The sequence below is a fragment of the Dasypus novemcinctus genome, chromosome 17 (genome assembly GCF_030445035.2).
Source record: "Dasypus novemcinctus isolate mDasNov1 chromosome 17, mDasNov1.1.hap2, whole genome shotgun sequence".
Classification (NCBI taxonomy): Eukaryota; Metazoa; Chordata; class Mammalia; order Cingulata; family Dasypodidae; genus Dasypus; species Dasypus novemcinctus.
The window spans coordinates 60,394,025-60,411,683 of record NC_080689.1 but is presented as its reverse complement, the minus strand read 5'-3'; the positions used below and the strand labels follow the sequence as shown (position 1 = coordinate 60,411,683).

Sequence of the window (17,659 nt, the reverse complement as noted above, 5' to 3'; positions counted from 1 at the left end):
GAATGCTGACTGAGGGGAATATGAGGAGCTGGTAGAGAGCCTGGGGGTCTAACACCCAAGGTACCCACTGATGTCCTGCTCCTCGAGGGCACTCTTGAGAAACACTGCCAGCAAGTATTAGACGCTGAAGCTGCCTTTTTAGGTACACTGTCATTTTCCGGTTGAAGATGAGACCCAGAGAGGTCCTGGCTTTATCAAGGGCACACAGCGAATTAATGGCAGGACTCAGACTGCAACCAGATGTCCTGGCTCCGCATCCAGTTTCCTCCTCACTACACACCTTTTCCTGAGGAGTGGGAGGTCACCGAGGATGAAGGGGTGAGGCGAGTTAGTAACTAGAATTTAGGGAGCTGGACAACACCCATAACCCCAGAGGTCTCAGCAAGACAAAGATTATTGTCCTAGTTGAAAATGGAATCGGAATTAGTATAGGGGTAATCTTGGCTTTGAACTTAAATGGTCCAACAGTTTCTATTAAAATCACTAACAGCGTTACTTCTAAGCCCAGGATGTACCTACTTCCTGGACAAAAACATTCTAAGTGAGGCTTCATTTTTCACCCCAGGGAGGATTCAGATTTCCCGCTGGTAAGTTACTGCTATTAGCTCTCGGCTGCTGTGAGGGCTCCCTAGTGGGTGAAGGTGGGCGTGAGAGCAGGGGAGCTGCCCGCGGGGGCCCGGGACTGCGGCAGCGCGGGGCGGGCACTGCAGCCCCCGCCCTCCCGGCGCCCGCCCCGCGGCCGCTAGAGGGGGCTGTGCGGGCGCCGGGGCGCGGGCTGTCGTCAGCGCGCACGGGGAGGAGCGCCTTTCCTCGCAGCCCGGGGTGGGAGATGGATTTAGTTCTGATGGCAGCGCTGGAAGGGAGGCGCTGGAAGGAAACCTTTGTCAAGGAGCAGCAGCCTCTGTTGTCTGTGATCCCCACTGACCCGAAGAAGCAGCGAATGGCTGGGGGATTTCAGGCAGATGTGGGTAGAGAAACCCTTTCGGCCGCTCTGACCAGCGCGGGACTGCAGGAGGGGTAGGAAATATCTTCCTGCAGGTTAGCTGGGTGGATTTATTCAGCTGACTTAGAGGAGAATCCTACAGGGAAGACCAGAGATGGATGCGATGCCGCGCAGGAGGTAAGAACCTTAGGCTTGCCTTGGTTTCGCTAATTTTCATGGAATTTTCGAGCTTCCCAGCATCCCTCCCCTTCCCAGCGCTGCGGGGTGCAGATAGAGGAGTGCCCTGTCTGTTTTTGTAGGCATCTGTGCTGCAGCCCTTCCTAGTGGCTGGGTATGTATTTCACACCTACCGATTTCTGTTGGTGTAACATTGGAGGCCTTTTCGGAAATCGGGGCTGCCAGGCACTGGTCTCCGCATGGGGGGCTGTGCGCCGGTTTGTCAGGAGAACGACGTCTGCCTGGTGGGGCTTTCCTCTGGGTTCCCTGCCTTCCCTCTTGGCCGTCGCCCTGGGCGCGCTCCCTTGGGGCCGGGTGGGCATCCGCAGCGTGGTTGTAGCTGCAGATGAGCAGGTGTGAGGTCTGCAGCCGCCAGCATTTTGTTAAAGGGAGCTGGCAGGTGACCTGGCCTGGGTGGGTTTGAATTTTTGTGCAACTCAACCACTTTGGAGGGAAACAAAAAACCCCACGGTCCGTGAGGAGGTCTTGACAGTCTGTTGATCTCAGCTTCCATCTCCTTTCCTCACTTTCCCTGCCTGCCTCCCCTCCTCCATCCAGGGAGGCAGCGGGGAGTCCGGGTCCACGTCTACTGGTTTTGATAACCAGACTGCAGAGTACCTGGTGTTGGGGGTGGGGGCAGGAGGGGGATGGGAAGGGCAGGCAGCTTTAGGGTGCTCAGCAGGCGCTCTGGTCTGGCCTACTGTCTTGCCTTTTTTCTTCTTGCCCCTAATCTCCATCCCCTAAAAATGAAAAAAGCTCCAGCCCACATCCTATCCAATTCTTCCAAAAACTCTCGTTTATCTACAACATGACTATTACCCATCTGTTTCTTTACACCCACTCCTCCCTCTTGTTGCAGTTTGTCGTCTAAGATTTAACTGACTCAAATGAGTCTAATAAATAAGAGAAACCAAATTTCAGTTTTATAAATGGACGTTCTGTGTCTTCTGACTACCCCTAAGAGCGCTGGTCTGGCCTCCCGACAGAAGCAAATGCACTGTGGGTGGACTCAGCTCTTCTCAGGTTGGAGGATATGAAATGTTTAACTTGTGCAGCGTGAGGTGTTCTCATTATGGGATTTTGAAATTGTTTTAAGGGAAAGTATTTGGTCGACATTTGAAGTGATATAAAGAAACTAATTGTGGAATTTCAGACTTGCAAGTATCTCTTCCCACTAGCATATAAATAATGAATACTAGAGATTTTTTAAAGGGGTGTAAGTTATTCGTTAATAGTTTTACTTTATGATGCCTTGCCTTCGTTTTTGTAATGTGAGCAGACTCTTCTCAATGCTTGACCAGGATCTTGCCCAGCCCTCCTCACTGCCCCCAGTCTCCATTCCCCCTCCAAATAGGGCACAAGTAAAAGCAAAGTGTCTATTAGGATGTCTACATATTTGGAAAACCTCTGAAGAGAGACCATCTCTGGTCCAAAACCCATAAATCTACGTTGGTTCTTAGGTACTAGGTTGCCTAGCTCTCTCAGAAAGGGCTTGTCACATACACAATACACACAAATGACTGAAATGACACACCACATGTAGTTTCTAGGCTTGGAGCAAATTTGCTGTAAGAGGGTGGAGGACTTGGCCCAGTGGTTAGGGCGTCCGTTTACCACATGGGAGGTCCGCTGTTCAAACCCCAGGGCCTCCTTGACCCGTGTGGAGCTGGCCCATGCACAGTGCTGAAGCGGGCAAAGAGTGCCCTGCCATGCAGGGGTGTCCCCCACATAGGGGAGCCCGACACGCAAGGAGTGCACCCCGGAAGGAGAGCCGCCCAGCACGAAAGAAAGTACAGCCTGCCCAGGAATGGTGCCCCACAGATGGAGAGCTGACACAACAAAAAGAAACACAGAAGCGAACAAAGAAGACGCAGCAAATAGACACAGAGAACACACAACGGGGGGGGAGGGGGAAATAAATAAATAAATATATCTTTAAAAAAAAATTTGTTGTAAGAATTACCATAGTACTGGAACTAGCAAACCTCAACTATTTTTTTTGTAAAGATTTTGTTTATTTCTTTTTCTCCCCTTCTCCCCCCCTCCCCCCAGTTGTCTGCTCTCTGTGTCCATTCCCTGTGTGTTCTTCTGTGACCACTTCTATCGTTACCATCGCCACCGCGAGTCTGTGTTCCTTTTGGTTGTGTCATCTTGCTGTGTCAGCTCTCCATGTGTGCAGCACCATTCTTGGGCAGGCTGTGCTTTGTTTTGCACTGGGCGGCTCTCCTTACGGGGTGCACTCCTTGCATGTGGGGCTCCCCTACACGAAGGCCACCCTTGTGTGGCACGGCACTCCTTGTGGGCATCAGCACTGCGTGTGCGCCAGCTCACCACATGGGTCAGGAGGCCTGGGTTTGAACCTTGGACCTCCTGTGTGGTGGTTGGACACCCTATCCGTTGGGCCAAATCCACTTCCCCTTCTCGACTCCTAGACCCAGGTTTTTTGTTTTTGTTTTTTTTTAAGCAGTATATGCTTTTGCTTTCCAGAATTATTTTTGACATATTTATGTTTCATAACTGTATTATCAGCTGCTATTTAGACTGAGTTTTATATGGGCTACAGCACTCAATCCATATCCGATGCTTAATCTTTTTTTTTTTTTTTACTAATTCCTTGATTAATTGCATTTTTTTTTTCAGGAAAAGCAGGACATTTTCTTAGTTCTTGCATGTGTATAAGCTTTATATTATTCTCACACAGTAATACCATTATCTTGAGACATATAATTCTTCATCTAAACCTTTGCATCTTCAATTTTTTTTTCCTCTTCTGGCATTTTGTATTACAGAAAAGAAGTTTGTTGGCAATAGCTGTAAAATCAGTATACAAAAGTCCACAAAAGATTTTTCCCTTCTAATGCCTATTTTCTTTTAAAAATTTAAAAATATATAGCAATATACATAGAAAAATGCACAAAACATGTATAGCTCAGAGTATTACAAGGTGAAACACTAGACTACCTTTTTGTCTTTTTTTGTGGTAACTTGTAATATAAATTTTGCCATTTTAAGGCCATTTTTACTGCATTAAGTACATCATACATTTTTAGGTGTATAATTCAGTGGCATTAATTATATTTACAGTATCATACCCCCATATCTACCAACATTTCCAAAACCTTTTCATCAGCCCAAACAAATTCTTTACCCATTAGTAGTAATTCCCATTGCCCCTTCCCCTTAGCTCCTGGTAACCTTTAATTAACTTTGTCTCTATGCATTCGCTTATTCCAGATATTTCATTTAAATGGAATCATGCAATATCTGTCCTTTTGTGCCTGGCCTATTTCAGTGAGCGTAATGATTTCAAGGTTCATTCACGTTGTGGCATGTGGCAGCTCCACTACTTCTTATGGTTGAATAATAGCTTGTAGGGCTGTAGCTCGGGTCCCTGTTCATCTTTGGACACTGGCTCCCCCTGTTGGCTGTGGTGAATAATGCCGCTGTGAACATGGGCGTGCATGTATCTCAGTTCCTGTTTTCAAGTCTCCACCTGCCTGCCTTTTATGGTCATCATTTCCTTGCATTTGTAGTTTTGTACTCTGTAGATCAGACTTGTTTCTTTAAAACTTCATGAAACCGGAATTGTAGTTTGTCTTGCTCAGGGTTATGACTTTAACTGCTCCATGATGACTACTTTTATCAAATTCATCATAAGCATTCGGAGCCCTTTGCTGGTTCCCTAAGCTCAGCTGGTCTGACTGTGGCTGATGCAGCAGCACAGCTGAGGGAAAGAGGTTGTGCAGGACAGTGGCCAGTTTTAGACAAGCTTGAGGCGGGGATGGCTGGTAGAGAGCAGCTCCAGAGCAGACCAGTTCTCCTGCCTGCTTCTAGCCTGACCTCCCTCCCTCCAGAGTGGTCTTCCTGAAACAAAAATCTAATCTGTCCCTCCCCTCCTCTACGGATAAAACTCCAGCTCCTCACCCACCTCTCCTGCGTTACCTCTTCCTTCACGCTCTGTCCTGGGCACAGACTGAGGCTCATTGTCCTTCCTGACCGTGTGCAGCCAGCCTCCAGCCTACCTCAAGTACCTTCTGCTGTCTCATGTGCTTTCTCCCCACTTTTTGTCCTCCAAGTTGCTTCTTTTGGAAAACCAATAAAATAGAGAAACTTCTGGCAAACGTGTTTAAGACAAAAAAGAAAAAAATCAATATTGGAAATGGCATGCAGAGTGAAGGGGAGCAGAGACCTGAAACTGTAACACCATGCATTATCATATCCTAGCATGTGTGAAAAGCTTGAAAAATGGCCAGTGTTCACTGAAAATATAAAGTGCCAGTATTTACTCAAGAAATAGAATACGTTCCTGGGTGGGAAAATCCGATGTTGCAGTTGTCGATTCTCACAGTTTCTCTCACGTGGATGCTGCCCTCCTGATAACAAGAAGTGAGGCAAGTTTATTCCTACCTCTATATTCCTTTGGCAATTTTCTGTGGAATTTTGGAAGGGGTAGTTAAATGCTTGTGCTCAAATTCAAATCATCTTAAGGAAAAGTCAATAGAATTACATTTGTCACTGAAGTATTTTTCTTGAACAAGTGAGCTTATTAAACATTTTAAAAAACATTAATTTATTTAATGGGTATTTTTTTGTCTTTATTTTTTTAATACTACATTAAAAAAATATGAGGTCCCCATATACCCCCACTGCCCTCACCCCACTCCTTCCCCCATAACAACAACCTCCTCCATCATCATGAGACATTCATTGCACTTGGTGAGTACATCTCTGAGCACCGCTGCACCTTGTGGTCAATGGTCCACACCATAGCCTATTAAACTTTGAAATGCATGGGGACTTTATGAAGATAGAACTTCATTGAACAGCAGGCATGATTTTCTGTCCATGTTACTTTATCGAGTATGAGTTCTGTCATGTTTGCTTTCTCTACACGGCAAGGAGCTCACATAAGAATCTCTTGACTTTTACTCTTCAAAATCCATGGTGAAAAGACACAGGAAAAGTGATGGTGGGTTCAGTTCTTTCTTCCTTTTCTTGTGTTAGATGGCAGAGCATCTGTACCAATTGTCTCAGTATTCCTTTATTTAGAATTTATTTTCCTTCCCACTTACCACCACCTTTCTCTTAGATCCTTCCAACACCCTCATTTGTGTCCTAAATTATCTCCATCTGTTACCATAGTTATGCAGTGTCCAGCTTAACCTGTTTCATGCTGTCCCTACCGTACTGTGAGATTTCCTTTCTTTTATTGCTTAAAAGATGGCATTTTCTTCTCCTGTCCCCCAATTTTTATTTTTAGGTTAATGCATGTGCACAGTTCATCAATAGGACTGAACAATTCTAATGACAACAACCCCTGCCCCACCTCAATCCCTTATTTTTTTTTCTTACAGATTTATTTTTATTTATTTAATTCCCCTCCCCTCCCCCGGTTGTCTGTTTTCTGTGTCTTTTTGCTGCATCTTGTTTCTTTGTCTGCTTCTGTTGTCGTCAGCTGCACGGGAAGTGTGGGCAGCGCCATTCCTGGGCAGGCTGCACTTTCTTTCACGCTGGGCGGCTCTCCTTACAGGGCACACTCCTTGCGCATGGGGCTCCCCTACAAGGGCGACACCCCTGCGTGGCGCGGCACTCCTTGCGCACATCAGCACTACGCATGGGCCAGCTCCACATGGGTCAAGGAGGCCCGGGGTTTGAACCGCGGACCTCCCATGTGGTAGACGGACGCCCTAACCACTGGGCCAAGTCCGCTTCCCCCAATCCCTTATTTACAGGCATCCTATTTTAGCTATGTTTTTCATTCTGCTATAGTTACCTCTATATCTCAAAATAATATGCAAATACTGCAGTTTCTGAGTTTAACTTTGATCCATCTCCTTGCCTGCTTGTTCCTTCCTGCTAGCTGTACATTTATTTCTTTTCCATCATCAGAGTTGTGGTGTTCACTCTGTTTCATAAGCACGGCTGTGTTTCTGTGCTTTGTCTGTGGGTGATTCTAAAAGCTGAAAACAGTTCATTATCTGACTGGGTTGAAACTGTTCACTGCCTGATAAATAACGTGCTTGCTAGGATTTCATATCCTTCTCAGGGGCTCCAGTCTCTCAGTCCTTCAGTCACTAAGTGGAAAGCTTTATGGGGTCAAGTTCAAATGGGTTTTAGACTCGGGTGCCCTGAGTGACTGACTGAGAAGGGCTTTAGGCTGGGGCACCATCGCCAGCCGAGCTGCTCTGGTTCTCCCCCTGCAGTGTGTGCTGCTTCTCTAGAGAAGATCACTCAGCCAGTGCCTAACTGTAGGCCCCTGGAGTGGGAGGGGGTGTGACAGGGGGCTGGTCTGTTTCCTAGGACACCTGAAGTTCCAGATATTTTCAGGGCTCTGCCAGACAGATCAACTGCCTCCTTGGCTCAGTATCCTTTGTCTGAAATCTAGACTGAGGTTGCTCAAACATTGGTCACCAGCCTACCATCTGCTTTTCACCCTCCAGAAACATCTCCTTTAGTGATGATCCAATTCTTCATTGTTATCGCAGGATTATATATTTCTATATCCTTATGACCAGTTTTGTGGGGTCTAGGGTCAGAAGACGTAAGGGATTGGTGGAATAGGCCTGCCATCTTGAATTGGAAGCCAGGGGCATTAATTTTTAATCGAGCCATGCATAGCGATAAAGCAGACCTTTGGCATGGCCATGATTTAAATTCAAGGCCTAGCAGAAGTTAACTTTTCTCTGTTATGAATGTCTTCTAATCGCAGCAGTACCTGTCAAGTCAGCTCCAGCACGTTCTCTGATCTGGAATAGTCTAGACACTTTGACCCACCTTCTTCAACCTTCCACTCAAAGGTTAATGATATTTGGTTTACATAAAACTCTTAACAAGTTCAATTATTTCTCTTCAGAGACTCCAGCAAAGTAGAAGGGGGCAAAGTAAAAATAAGTTTGGCTAGTCCTCTAACAGGGAATAGGGTAAAAATGAGCAATGAGAAACTAAAAACTTCTCCTGGGAGCCTAGATGGTAGCTGTTGCCCGAGTGCTATGGAAGATATTGGTCAGGGTTTCCAACACTTGATTTAGACCAGGAGACTAAGGAATTGTCTCAGTGAACTCACATATGATGGGGAGTGGCAGCTGCCTGTTTTCACCTGGACTAGAAGGGATGTGTGTTCAGAAAGTAAGTCTGGAGTTTCTATGCATGAGGAACTACGGTTGTCTCTGTTTCCAGCTAGGTTGCCAAATTTTTCAACTTTAGCAATGATCACTAAGACCAAAGATGGACTTTGGGATCCTGATATATATATATATATATTTAAAATTGTTTAAGTTATAGACTGTCAAACTCTTGTTTTGAAGCTTGAATTTATATTTGGTTCTGAATTGAAGACATCAAGATTAAGGATGTCAAAGAATTAAAATCCTTTTAAAAAGTATTTATAGATGAAAATGAAATGTCTAGGATTTGTTTCAAAAAAATACTTTTTGGGGGAGTGATGAATTAGAGATGAATTATCATCTAAACTGGCACACTCCAACCAGTCTGAAACTGGATGATTGGTACTTGGGGATTCATTATAGTATTCTCTCTAATTTTTCATAGGTTCAAAAGTTTCCATAATTAAAAATTTTCCATAATGAAAGAAAATCCATGGAGCTGCAAAAAAGTCTGTTTTGCATTGTCTGTGTCTTATTGAAACGGGAGACTTTCATCCTGAACCATGATGTTAAAAATTAACTTAAAGCACAAAATGAAAATACCTAGATAATATTGCTAAAGGACAAATCTATTTAGTCAATTTATAATGGGACAAAAATCTATGGGCCCTGCAAGTGGGACATGCAGGAAGTAGTAATTAACTTGACAATGTTATGAAACAGATCTTTAGCTCCAGTTTATGCAAAAGAGCTTTTTCTTTAGTGTTGCAAATTGGGTTCATAGTTTATTTGAAAGATTTATTTCTTTCTCCCTGCTCCCTCCATTGTCTGCTCTCCCGGTCCATTCGCTGTGGTTCTTCTGTGTCTGTTTGTATTCTCATTAGGCGGCTCCAGGAACCAATCGTGGAGCCTTCTGGAGTGGGAGAGAGGCGATTATTCTCTTGCACCACCTCAGCTCCCTGGTCTACTAAGTCTCTTAGTGTCTCTCCTCTGTGTCTCTTTTTGTTGCGTCATGTTGCTGCATCAGCTTTCCACATTGGCTGGCACTCCTGCACAGGCCAGCTCTCTCTATGGGCCAACTCAGCACAAGGGCCAGCTTGCCTTCACTAGGAGGCCCTGGGTATCGAACCCTGGACCTCCTATTATGGTAGATGGGAGCCCAATTGCATGAGCCACTTCCGCTTACCACAGAGATTTTATGCACAGGTGGATGTAAGCCCAGAAAAAGCATGTTATCATTTTGTTCGTTCCTGGGGCAAAAAAATCCAGACTGCTTTTCTATTTGCTTACTTATGTAAGGCAAGCTTATTGAGATATATATACAGTACAATCCACTTTTTTTTAGATGTATAGTCTTATTGATTTTGACAAACACAGTCATATGACCTCCACCAATGTTAAGACATAGAACAGTTCCCCTGTGCCCCTTTGTTGTGGATCCTCTCGCTCCACCCCCAGCCCCGGGCAGCCACCGGTCCCTATAGTTTCCTCTATAGTTTCCAGAAAGGCATATAATGGAATCATACAGTGTTTGCTTTTGTGTCTGTCTGCTTTCACTGAGGACAATGCTTGAGATTCATCCAGATTACTATGGATGTTCTAAAATAACTATTGGATATACTACATATATACAATGGATCCATATGTATGGATTACGGATGGATACACTACAGTTTATTTAACCACTCATCACTGAAGGACATTTGGACTTGTTTCCAGTGGTTAACAATTATCAATAGAGCCACAGTGTAAATTGGCATAAAGACTTGTGTGTGAGATTCCAGTTCCCTTGGATAAATACCTAGGAATGGGATTGCAGCATGGTGTCTTTTGTGTATGTGTAACTTCACAAGGCACTGCCAAACTCTTTCCAAAATGTACCATTTTGTGTCACCGTCAGCAATGTATGAGAATTCTAGTTGTTTTTGTCTTTTAAAAATTAAATCACATTGGTGTGGAGCAGTATGTCATTTTTAATTTGCATTTCCCTATGCCAAATGATGCTGAGCATCTTTTCATGGGCTTCATTCCACAATCTCTCTTCTTTATTGTCTGTTGGTGTTTTAAGTGGCAGCAGACAGGGGAAGGGTGTTTGTTTCCTTAGTCTGAGAATAGGAGCAGGTGCAGCCCTGTAGGCCATCATGGGGGAGTGGAGGAGAGAGGCCAAAGGAAAGGCAATGTTCAGGGGATGAAGGCGGGATCTGGGGGATCTGAGTCCTGCTCAGGCTGCTTCTGGAGTTCTTCTCTGGAGGATTCTGTGGTTTGAATAATGAGGGGGCTATTTCCTAGGGAGAGAGGGAAGAGGGAGAGAGGGAGGGAGGAAGGGAAATGAGCTATAATATTGATTCCTTTTTTTTTTTTTTTTTTGCTTATTCTGATTTGTGAACTTTATACCTTTAGTAAATTTTGTGTTGTTGTTGTTTTTTTTTTTTTCTGTAAATTTTGGGCCAGGGATTAGACCTCAGACCTCACATGTGGAAAGCTCTTGGTCATCCACTGAGCCACATTGTCTCCCCCGAGTTGTTTTTTTTTTTCCATTTGTTATGCTTGTTGTTTATTTTTGTATCTTACAGGAGGCACTGGGAGCCCCAGGACCTCCCATGTGAGAGGCAGGGGCTCAAGTGCCTGAGCCACATCTGCTCCCACTGTAAATTTTTTTTTCTTTTGAGGGATGGTTTTATTTATATATTTTTTTAAAATATTTTTATTGTCTTTTTTTAAATGGAGAAATAGATCACACAAAATGTTACATTAAAAAGCATGAGGTTCCCATATATCCCACTCCCCACCCCCCACTCCTGCTCCCCCCACATCAACATCCCCTTTCATCAGTAAGGCACATTCGTTGCATTTGGTGAATACACCCTGGAGTGCTGCCACAGCTCATGGACCATAGTTTGCATTGTAGTTCACACTCTCCCCCAGTTCATCCAGTGGGTCATGGCAGGATAAATAGTGTCCTGCATCTTTCCCTGCAATATCATTCAGAACAACTTCAAGTCCCAAAAATGCCCCATATCACACCTCTTCCTGCCTCTCCCTGCCCTTAGCAACTCCCGTGGCCACCGTCTCCACATCAATGGTACAATTTCTTCCATTGCTAGCGTTACTACAGTTCTATAGTAGAATACCTGCAAGTCCACTCTAATCCGATTCTTCCATCTTGTGGACCCTGGGATGGTGATGTCCATTCCACCTCCAAATCGAGAGGAGACTTAGATCCCACATGGCTGATGGATGTGATTCTCCTCCTTGCAGTTGTAGACACTCTCAGTTTCATGGTGTTGTGGTTGACCATTCTCACCTCCCCATCAGCTGACCTAGGTGCATCCAATGAACTGGAGAGTAGCTGTTGCAACTCTGCTGAGGCTCAGGGCCCAGTTGGCACATGGACAGTTCAGAGATTCAAGTCTCCTGCATATACATAAACCCCAGCACCAGTCACAGGTTCAGTAAAAGTGACAAATGAGGCATGTGTAGAGAGGACACATCTGAGTCCAACTCCATCACAATCAGGAGCACAAATTGCAGAGTAGGACCCACTGGCAAGGCAGTGAACTCTATAGAGTCATTTGTTATGACATAGAACCAGTGTGTTTCATAGTTCTCAGGAGCACCACTACCTGGGGTTGTATCTTCATTGACTGTCTCTGGGATCCTGCTCAGATGTGCATAAGCGTGACCCCTCTGATGACCTCCTGACTAATTTTGAAGTCTCTTAGCCATATAAACTCATTTCTCTTTACAATTTCCCCCTTTTAGTCAAGGTCTTTCTCTAGTTGGATCACCAGCTGGTGATGGTAGTAATCCCTTGGTGCCAGGGAGGCTCATCCCCAGGAGTCCTGTCCCACACTTGGGGGAAGGTCATGCCTTTACATACTGAGTTTGGCTTAGAGAGTGGACACATTTGAGCAACATGGAAGCTCTCAGGAGGTAACTCTTAGGTACCCTGCAGCTCTAGGCCTAGTTGAAATTTCAAGCACACAGGCTCATAAGCATAGTCATCAGTATCAAGGGCCCATCACTGGACCATTCTTCTTCATTGTCTTTGTCCTTGCACTTGGGGGATTGTTGCTCTTCCACAGGGGAATGTGACCTAGCTCCCCAGGATGGAAACTCAGCAGTCCCTTGTTGTCATGTGTAATTCTATCCACTATGACAAGACCCAGTGAACATCTGAACATATCTAAACCCTATATACATGCCCTGAAGAACTCCCTCCCACCCATGCATCCCCCATCAATGACAACCCACTTCAGTGCTCCTCCTGTGCCACAGTTGAACCCCTCTGTAATCAAAAACTTCCTAAAAATGAAGCCTAATATTGCCAAATTCAATTACCAGGAAAATTAAATAGTATTGACAGGTTTAATTTAGAAATAGAATACATAATAATTTAGAAAAACTGAAAGTAAAAAATAAGTTGGGGTATTTAAAAATGAAGAATATCATGAAATCATTGCTGAGAAAGTAGGTAAAAGGTTTGATGTGTGGTGTTTGGGTGTTCCCTATATTGTATATGTGACTTTACTGTGATCTAAAACTTTTTAGAAGTCAAATTAAAAAAAAAAGGATGTAGACACTGAGGAAGGAATGGATGAGATTGCCTTGCCACTGTACGTGCAGGGCAACACCTATTACTGTGCTGAAAGGCAAAATGTCAAAAACAAAGTTTATGTAAATATTTCTTTAACAAAGATAAAGTTGGCCCAGATAGAAACCCTACAGTTAATTCTCCTGGGAAGGGTAAAGAAAGATCCCATAAAATATATCCATAATAAAAATTGAGATATACTAGCAACAATGAGTAAAGTATCACGTATAGCGGGCACTTCTGTATGGTTTAACCAGACATCTTCCTAAACATCCCCTATGTGCAGTTACTGTTCCCAGTGGTGGTGGCAGGGGCAGTGTTGGATGCCAGGAGCAGGCAGGCAGATGCTACTTGTGCAAACACAGCAACATGCTAATCACTGACCCCTGTTAAAAAGAAATATTCAGGTAACATGAAGGAGTGATTACAGGAGGGTGCTTTAGCAGGGTGGCCAGGGAAGGCCTCTCTGGGGAGGTAGCATTGAGTTGACTCAGGTGGGTTGGTGGGATTGGGTCAGAGGATTAGGTAGTGTGGCCAACTGCAGCCATTTTCATGATGTGATTTGAGATGATATCATGGGCTGAGTGGGGATAAGGAGGGTGATGAGATTTGAGGAGGAGGTGAGAAGGTGGAAAATGGTCCTCCTGAAGCGTCTATACCAGGGAAGGGCAGATTGTCTGGCAATGAGAAATCCTCTGAAGTGGATAGAGGTAATTTTGAAGTGAGTCAGGCAGCCCAGTTGTATGCAAGTGCCAACTGCTCAGATGCAGACAGGGAGCAAGGTGATGTTGGGTTAACCAAGCTGAGGACTCTGTGGGGTGGGAAGAGTGGAGGGAGAGAGGAGAGAGGAATTAGAGGTGTTTTACAAGGACTGCTTGATTTAAGTTAGATGAGGAGGGATGCAAAGAGTGGAGATTATGGGGAGAGAAGGAAAAGAGTAGGAAGTTTCTCAGACATCGGAGAATTGCTGCAGTGGAGCAGCCAGAGTACATGGGCTGGAAGGGGTTGGTCAGGGAAAGTAGGATGTCAAAATCCAGACTTTGGAAGTGGTGATCTTGGTGATGCGAGATCTGGGTAATATGACCACGGGGAGGCGTGGCTGAGGCTGCTGTCAAAGGAGGGGTGATGGGAGATCAAGTTTGAGGATAGATGCTTCCAAGGTGATGAGGGTTTTTGAAGGAGAAGAGGATGGAGGTGGCTGTAAGGCCCAAGGAGGTTATGTACCCTTGTCCAGGACCTGGGGCATGTGGGATGTGGGAGGTGAGCCAGCTGCCACAGGACAGTGCTTGTAGGGGACAGTGTGCCAGGGTGAGCCTGGCCAGAGAGGCTTGAATTTTGGATCACGTAAATGGGCTTTACATAGCCGGATTAGGGGGTGCTGCACAACATTATATGATTGTTCAATGAGATTGGTTTCCAAGCAGAAATGAAGGTAACCAAGGAGGCATTATTGAGTTTGGGGTCATTCAAAACTCTATTAAAAGCAATTAACAGTTTCTGGTATTGTTTCCGAAGTTTCAGTCTCATGAAAAACCTCCTAGCAGTTCTTGTGAACTGTAAGAAGAGGAGAAAAACTCCCTCTCTTGAGGCATCTGTTCTCATGTCACTAATTCCTGTATCCTTCCAGCCCCAGCCATAAATCTCATGGCGATGACAGAAGGTGTCTATCCTTTCTCATCATGATCTTGCTGTGGCTCCAAGATGACTCCCTTGTCCAGCTGTGTTCTCATGGTGACCTTGAATGTAATAAAATACTGATAAGAATAATGAGGATAGATGGGGAGATGCTGTATTTTCTAGTGATTGTGGATGTATGCCTTGGAACAGAACACTTCTTGAGGAATGAAACATGATAGAGGATAACATGGATTGAAAAATAATATCCATGCCCAGAATCTGAATACCCCACACTACCTGGCTTTTTGAGGTTCACTTTCACACTCTCCAAAAGGACTAATCCCTCTTTTCCAAATCTCTTTCCCTCCCCATTTCCTCTCTCCCTGCTGATGTCATTGCCTTTGACATGATTAAGAAATATTAAAGCAATGAGCCAGGTGCTCCCTTATCTTCTTACTGCTAAATCTACCAGCCTCCCTGCATCTGTACCTACTTTCCCACCTCTTGCTTTGTGTCAGATGACCTTCCTTCTATCAGAGGCCATCCTTCCCCCTAGGCTCTGGGCTCCTTCTTTGTCACCTTCTCAAATACTACTCCACAAATTGGTCCTGCTCCTTCCTGCATCAGTTCCATTCTTTCTCTTGTCCTCCCTCTTCCCATCCCCCTCTCTCTCTCACAATTTTCTCATTGGCATTCAGCCATATTCTAATATTGCTTACCTAAATAATTCCAGCTACGGTCCCACTTCTCTATCTTCCCAACACAAGTCCTTGAAAGAGTTGCCCTTGTTCACTGTCTGATTTGCTCTTCCTGCTATCTGCTCTTGGGCTTCTATCCCCTGCTCTTGCTAAGGTCATTGATGACCCCTACATTGCCATGTCTAATGATGACTTCTCTGTTCTTACCTTACTCAAGCCATCAGCAGCATTTGACATAATTGACCACTTCTTGAAACATTTATTTCTCTTACCTTCTGGGGTACCTCATTCTCCTGGTTTTCCCTGGCCTCACTGGCTGTTGACCATCTTTGTGGTTCCCTTCTCTTTCTCTAGACCTGTAAGGTGTGGGAAGACCAATGGCTCTGCCTAGGGTCACTTACTTTTACTACATGTTTTGTCTGGGAGAGCTCATTTAAGCTCTGGCATTAGACTCCCTTTGTATGCTAGTAGCCCACGATCTATCTCCCCAGAACTCTAGTCCATGGGTTCTCAAGTTTTAATAGGGAAGTTTTAATGTGGGAGGAATAAAGATTTTGCTGGTTTGGGACAGGGCTTGAAATTCTGCATTTCTAAGAAGATCCCAGTTGCTGCTGCTGATCCTTAGCTCCTACTTTGAGTTTGTGAGGCTGCAGACTTTTATATCCAACTGCCTCCTTTACATATTCGCATGGATGTCTTGTCGGCATCTCAGAATCAGATGAACAAGGCCCAGTTAGAGCTCCTGGCTTCTTTCTTCATAGCTCCTTCTCTCTGCATTTTCCTTATCTCAGCATCCCAGTCACTCAAGCCAAAAATCTTGGTGTTGTCCTTGGTTTCTCTCTTTCCTTCACTCTACCATCCAATCCATCAGTAAGTTTTGTTGTCTCAGTGACCCAAACATACCCCTGGTGTTTCCACTTGCTCCATAATCACAGCAGTGGCAGATGTTGATTACTTCCTGTACGTTCAGCTGTTTGCTAATGATAGATTTTTAAAATTTATATACATTTAAAGTCTAATAATAAAAACTCCATGAACTAGATGCTATTATTAATCCCACTCTTTTGTGTGAGAAACATGGACACATAGCCAATAAATATTTGTGGGTTGTATAAAGAATAAACTTATAACTAGATAACACCTACTTATGGTGTATGACTTAACCCCCATTCATTTTTTGGTTTGTTTTTCGCTTTTGTTAAAAATAAAATAGTCACTAGTGTTATTGATATACTTCGAGATTAGGGAGACAGTATCAAATTTTAAGTTGTCTGTGTCCTTGCTAAATGCAAATTACATTGAAAATGCCCACAGGCAAATATCCAAATGGTGTGCCTGTTAGAATTTATACTCACTGTGGCTTCCTCAAACCTTTTTTTGACAAAGTCTGTATGCATTTAAGACATCAAAAGTATTTATGTCTAATTATAGTATTGTAATGCACCCTACTAAGACTCTGTCTACTTGCAAAAAAGCAGTGATTCTTTTACTTCTCATTACATCACTGCATATTCTGTAACTTGTGGGATCTACTGAGAAATGACATTCAAGCTCCAATATTGTTTTCCTCTTCTATCATAATTTTCTTTTGTGTTCAGCCATTCTGAAACTATTGTGCTCTTTGTAAGTCATCATGCTTGTAAAGGTGATGAGAAAAGCCAGGGGCTCAGGAATAAGCATCCTAAATGGTCAAGCAGGTAGAAACTAGTTCATATGAAGAAAGTTTAAAGAAACTTGGATTTAAGTTGGAGAAGGGCAAGTTAAGGAAATACTTGATGCTGTTTACTTCAAAGGAAATCTTTAGTAAATTTGTTCTTAAAGACATCTTTTATAATGTGAATAATTTACCTAATTCTATATGTAAGTTTCTCTTAAGGGTAAGAGAGAGTTACATTCATTTTTGTCTTAGTAATTTCTATTACAGCCCTATCTAAAGAAACAGTCCTCTCATTTAGAACTCTCAATGCACCAAGGCACAGGGCTCTGACCCTAGGCCAGGCAGGTAACTAATGCCAAATGCAGGGTTTCTGAAAAGTGCCTCTTCACGGCTTTTCTTTTTAATGTCAACTTCTTGCTTGTTTAATGTCAGAATTCAAGATGTTATTTGCTTTCAAGGTAAAGAGAAGGAAATAATAAGATATGGCAGAGAAGATAGGTAGGGAAGAGACAGGCTCTCTGGGTAACCAGACCTTGGTGCTGACCCTAAGTTCTCATCCCTGGAGCTGGAAAAAGTTAAAATGATTTTAATAGTCTGCGATCAGTTTTACATTAAAACTTTTACTAAGAACTTATGCTTATGTCCTACAAAGGCATGTTGTTTCACTGGGCCCAGGAGAGAGAGCTGGAGAAAGCACCTGAAACACTGTTCCCTAAAGTACATTTGGTAGGACACTGGTCACAAGAAAGGTAATGTGAAATAAAAGCTTCCATAGTCAGAAATCAGGCGACACTGTACCTTCCTCTTGGACTGTCATTGAGCATCTCAGAT

General features: G+C 44.0%; 1 protein-coding gene across 4 annotated transcripts in view; it reads left to right on the top strand.

The window, feature by feature from the left end:
• The first annotated feature begins 744 nt into the window (after nt 1-744).
• Nucleotides 745-17,659, top strand: part of LOC101431146 (C-type lectin domain family 4 member F-like) — a 39,744-nt gene continuing 22,829 nt past the window's right edge. The window contains exon 1 of one of the 4 annotated variants that reach the window (XM_071208889.1): nt 745-1,120. In XM_071208889.1, the coding sequence (XP_071064990.1) occupies nt 1,098-1,120 (23 nt within the window). In that variant the 5' untranslated portion in view covers nt 745-1,097. The remainder of the gene's footprint in view (nt 1,121-17,659) is intronic. The other 3 variants (XM_071208887.1, XM_058278760.2, XM_071208888.1) reach the window with 3 other exon arrangements.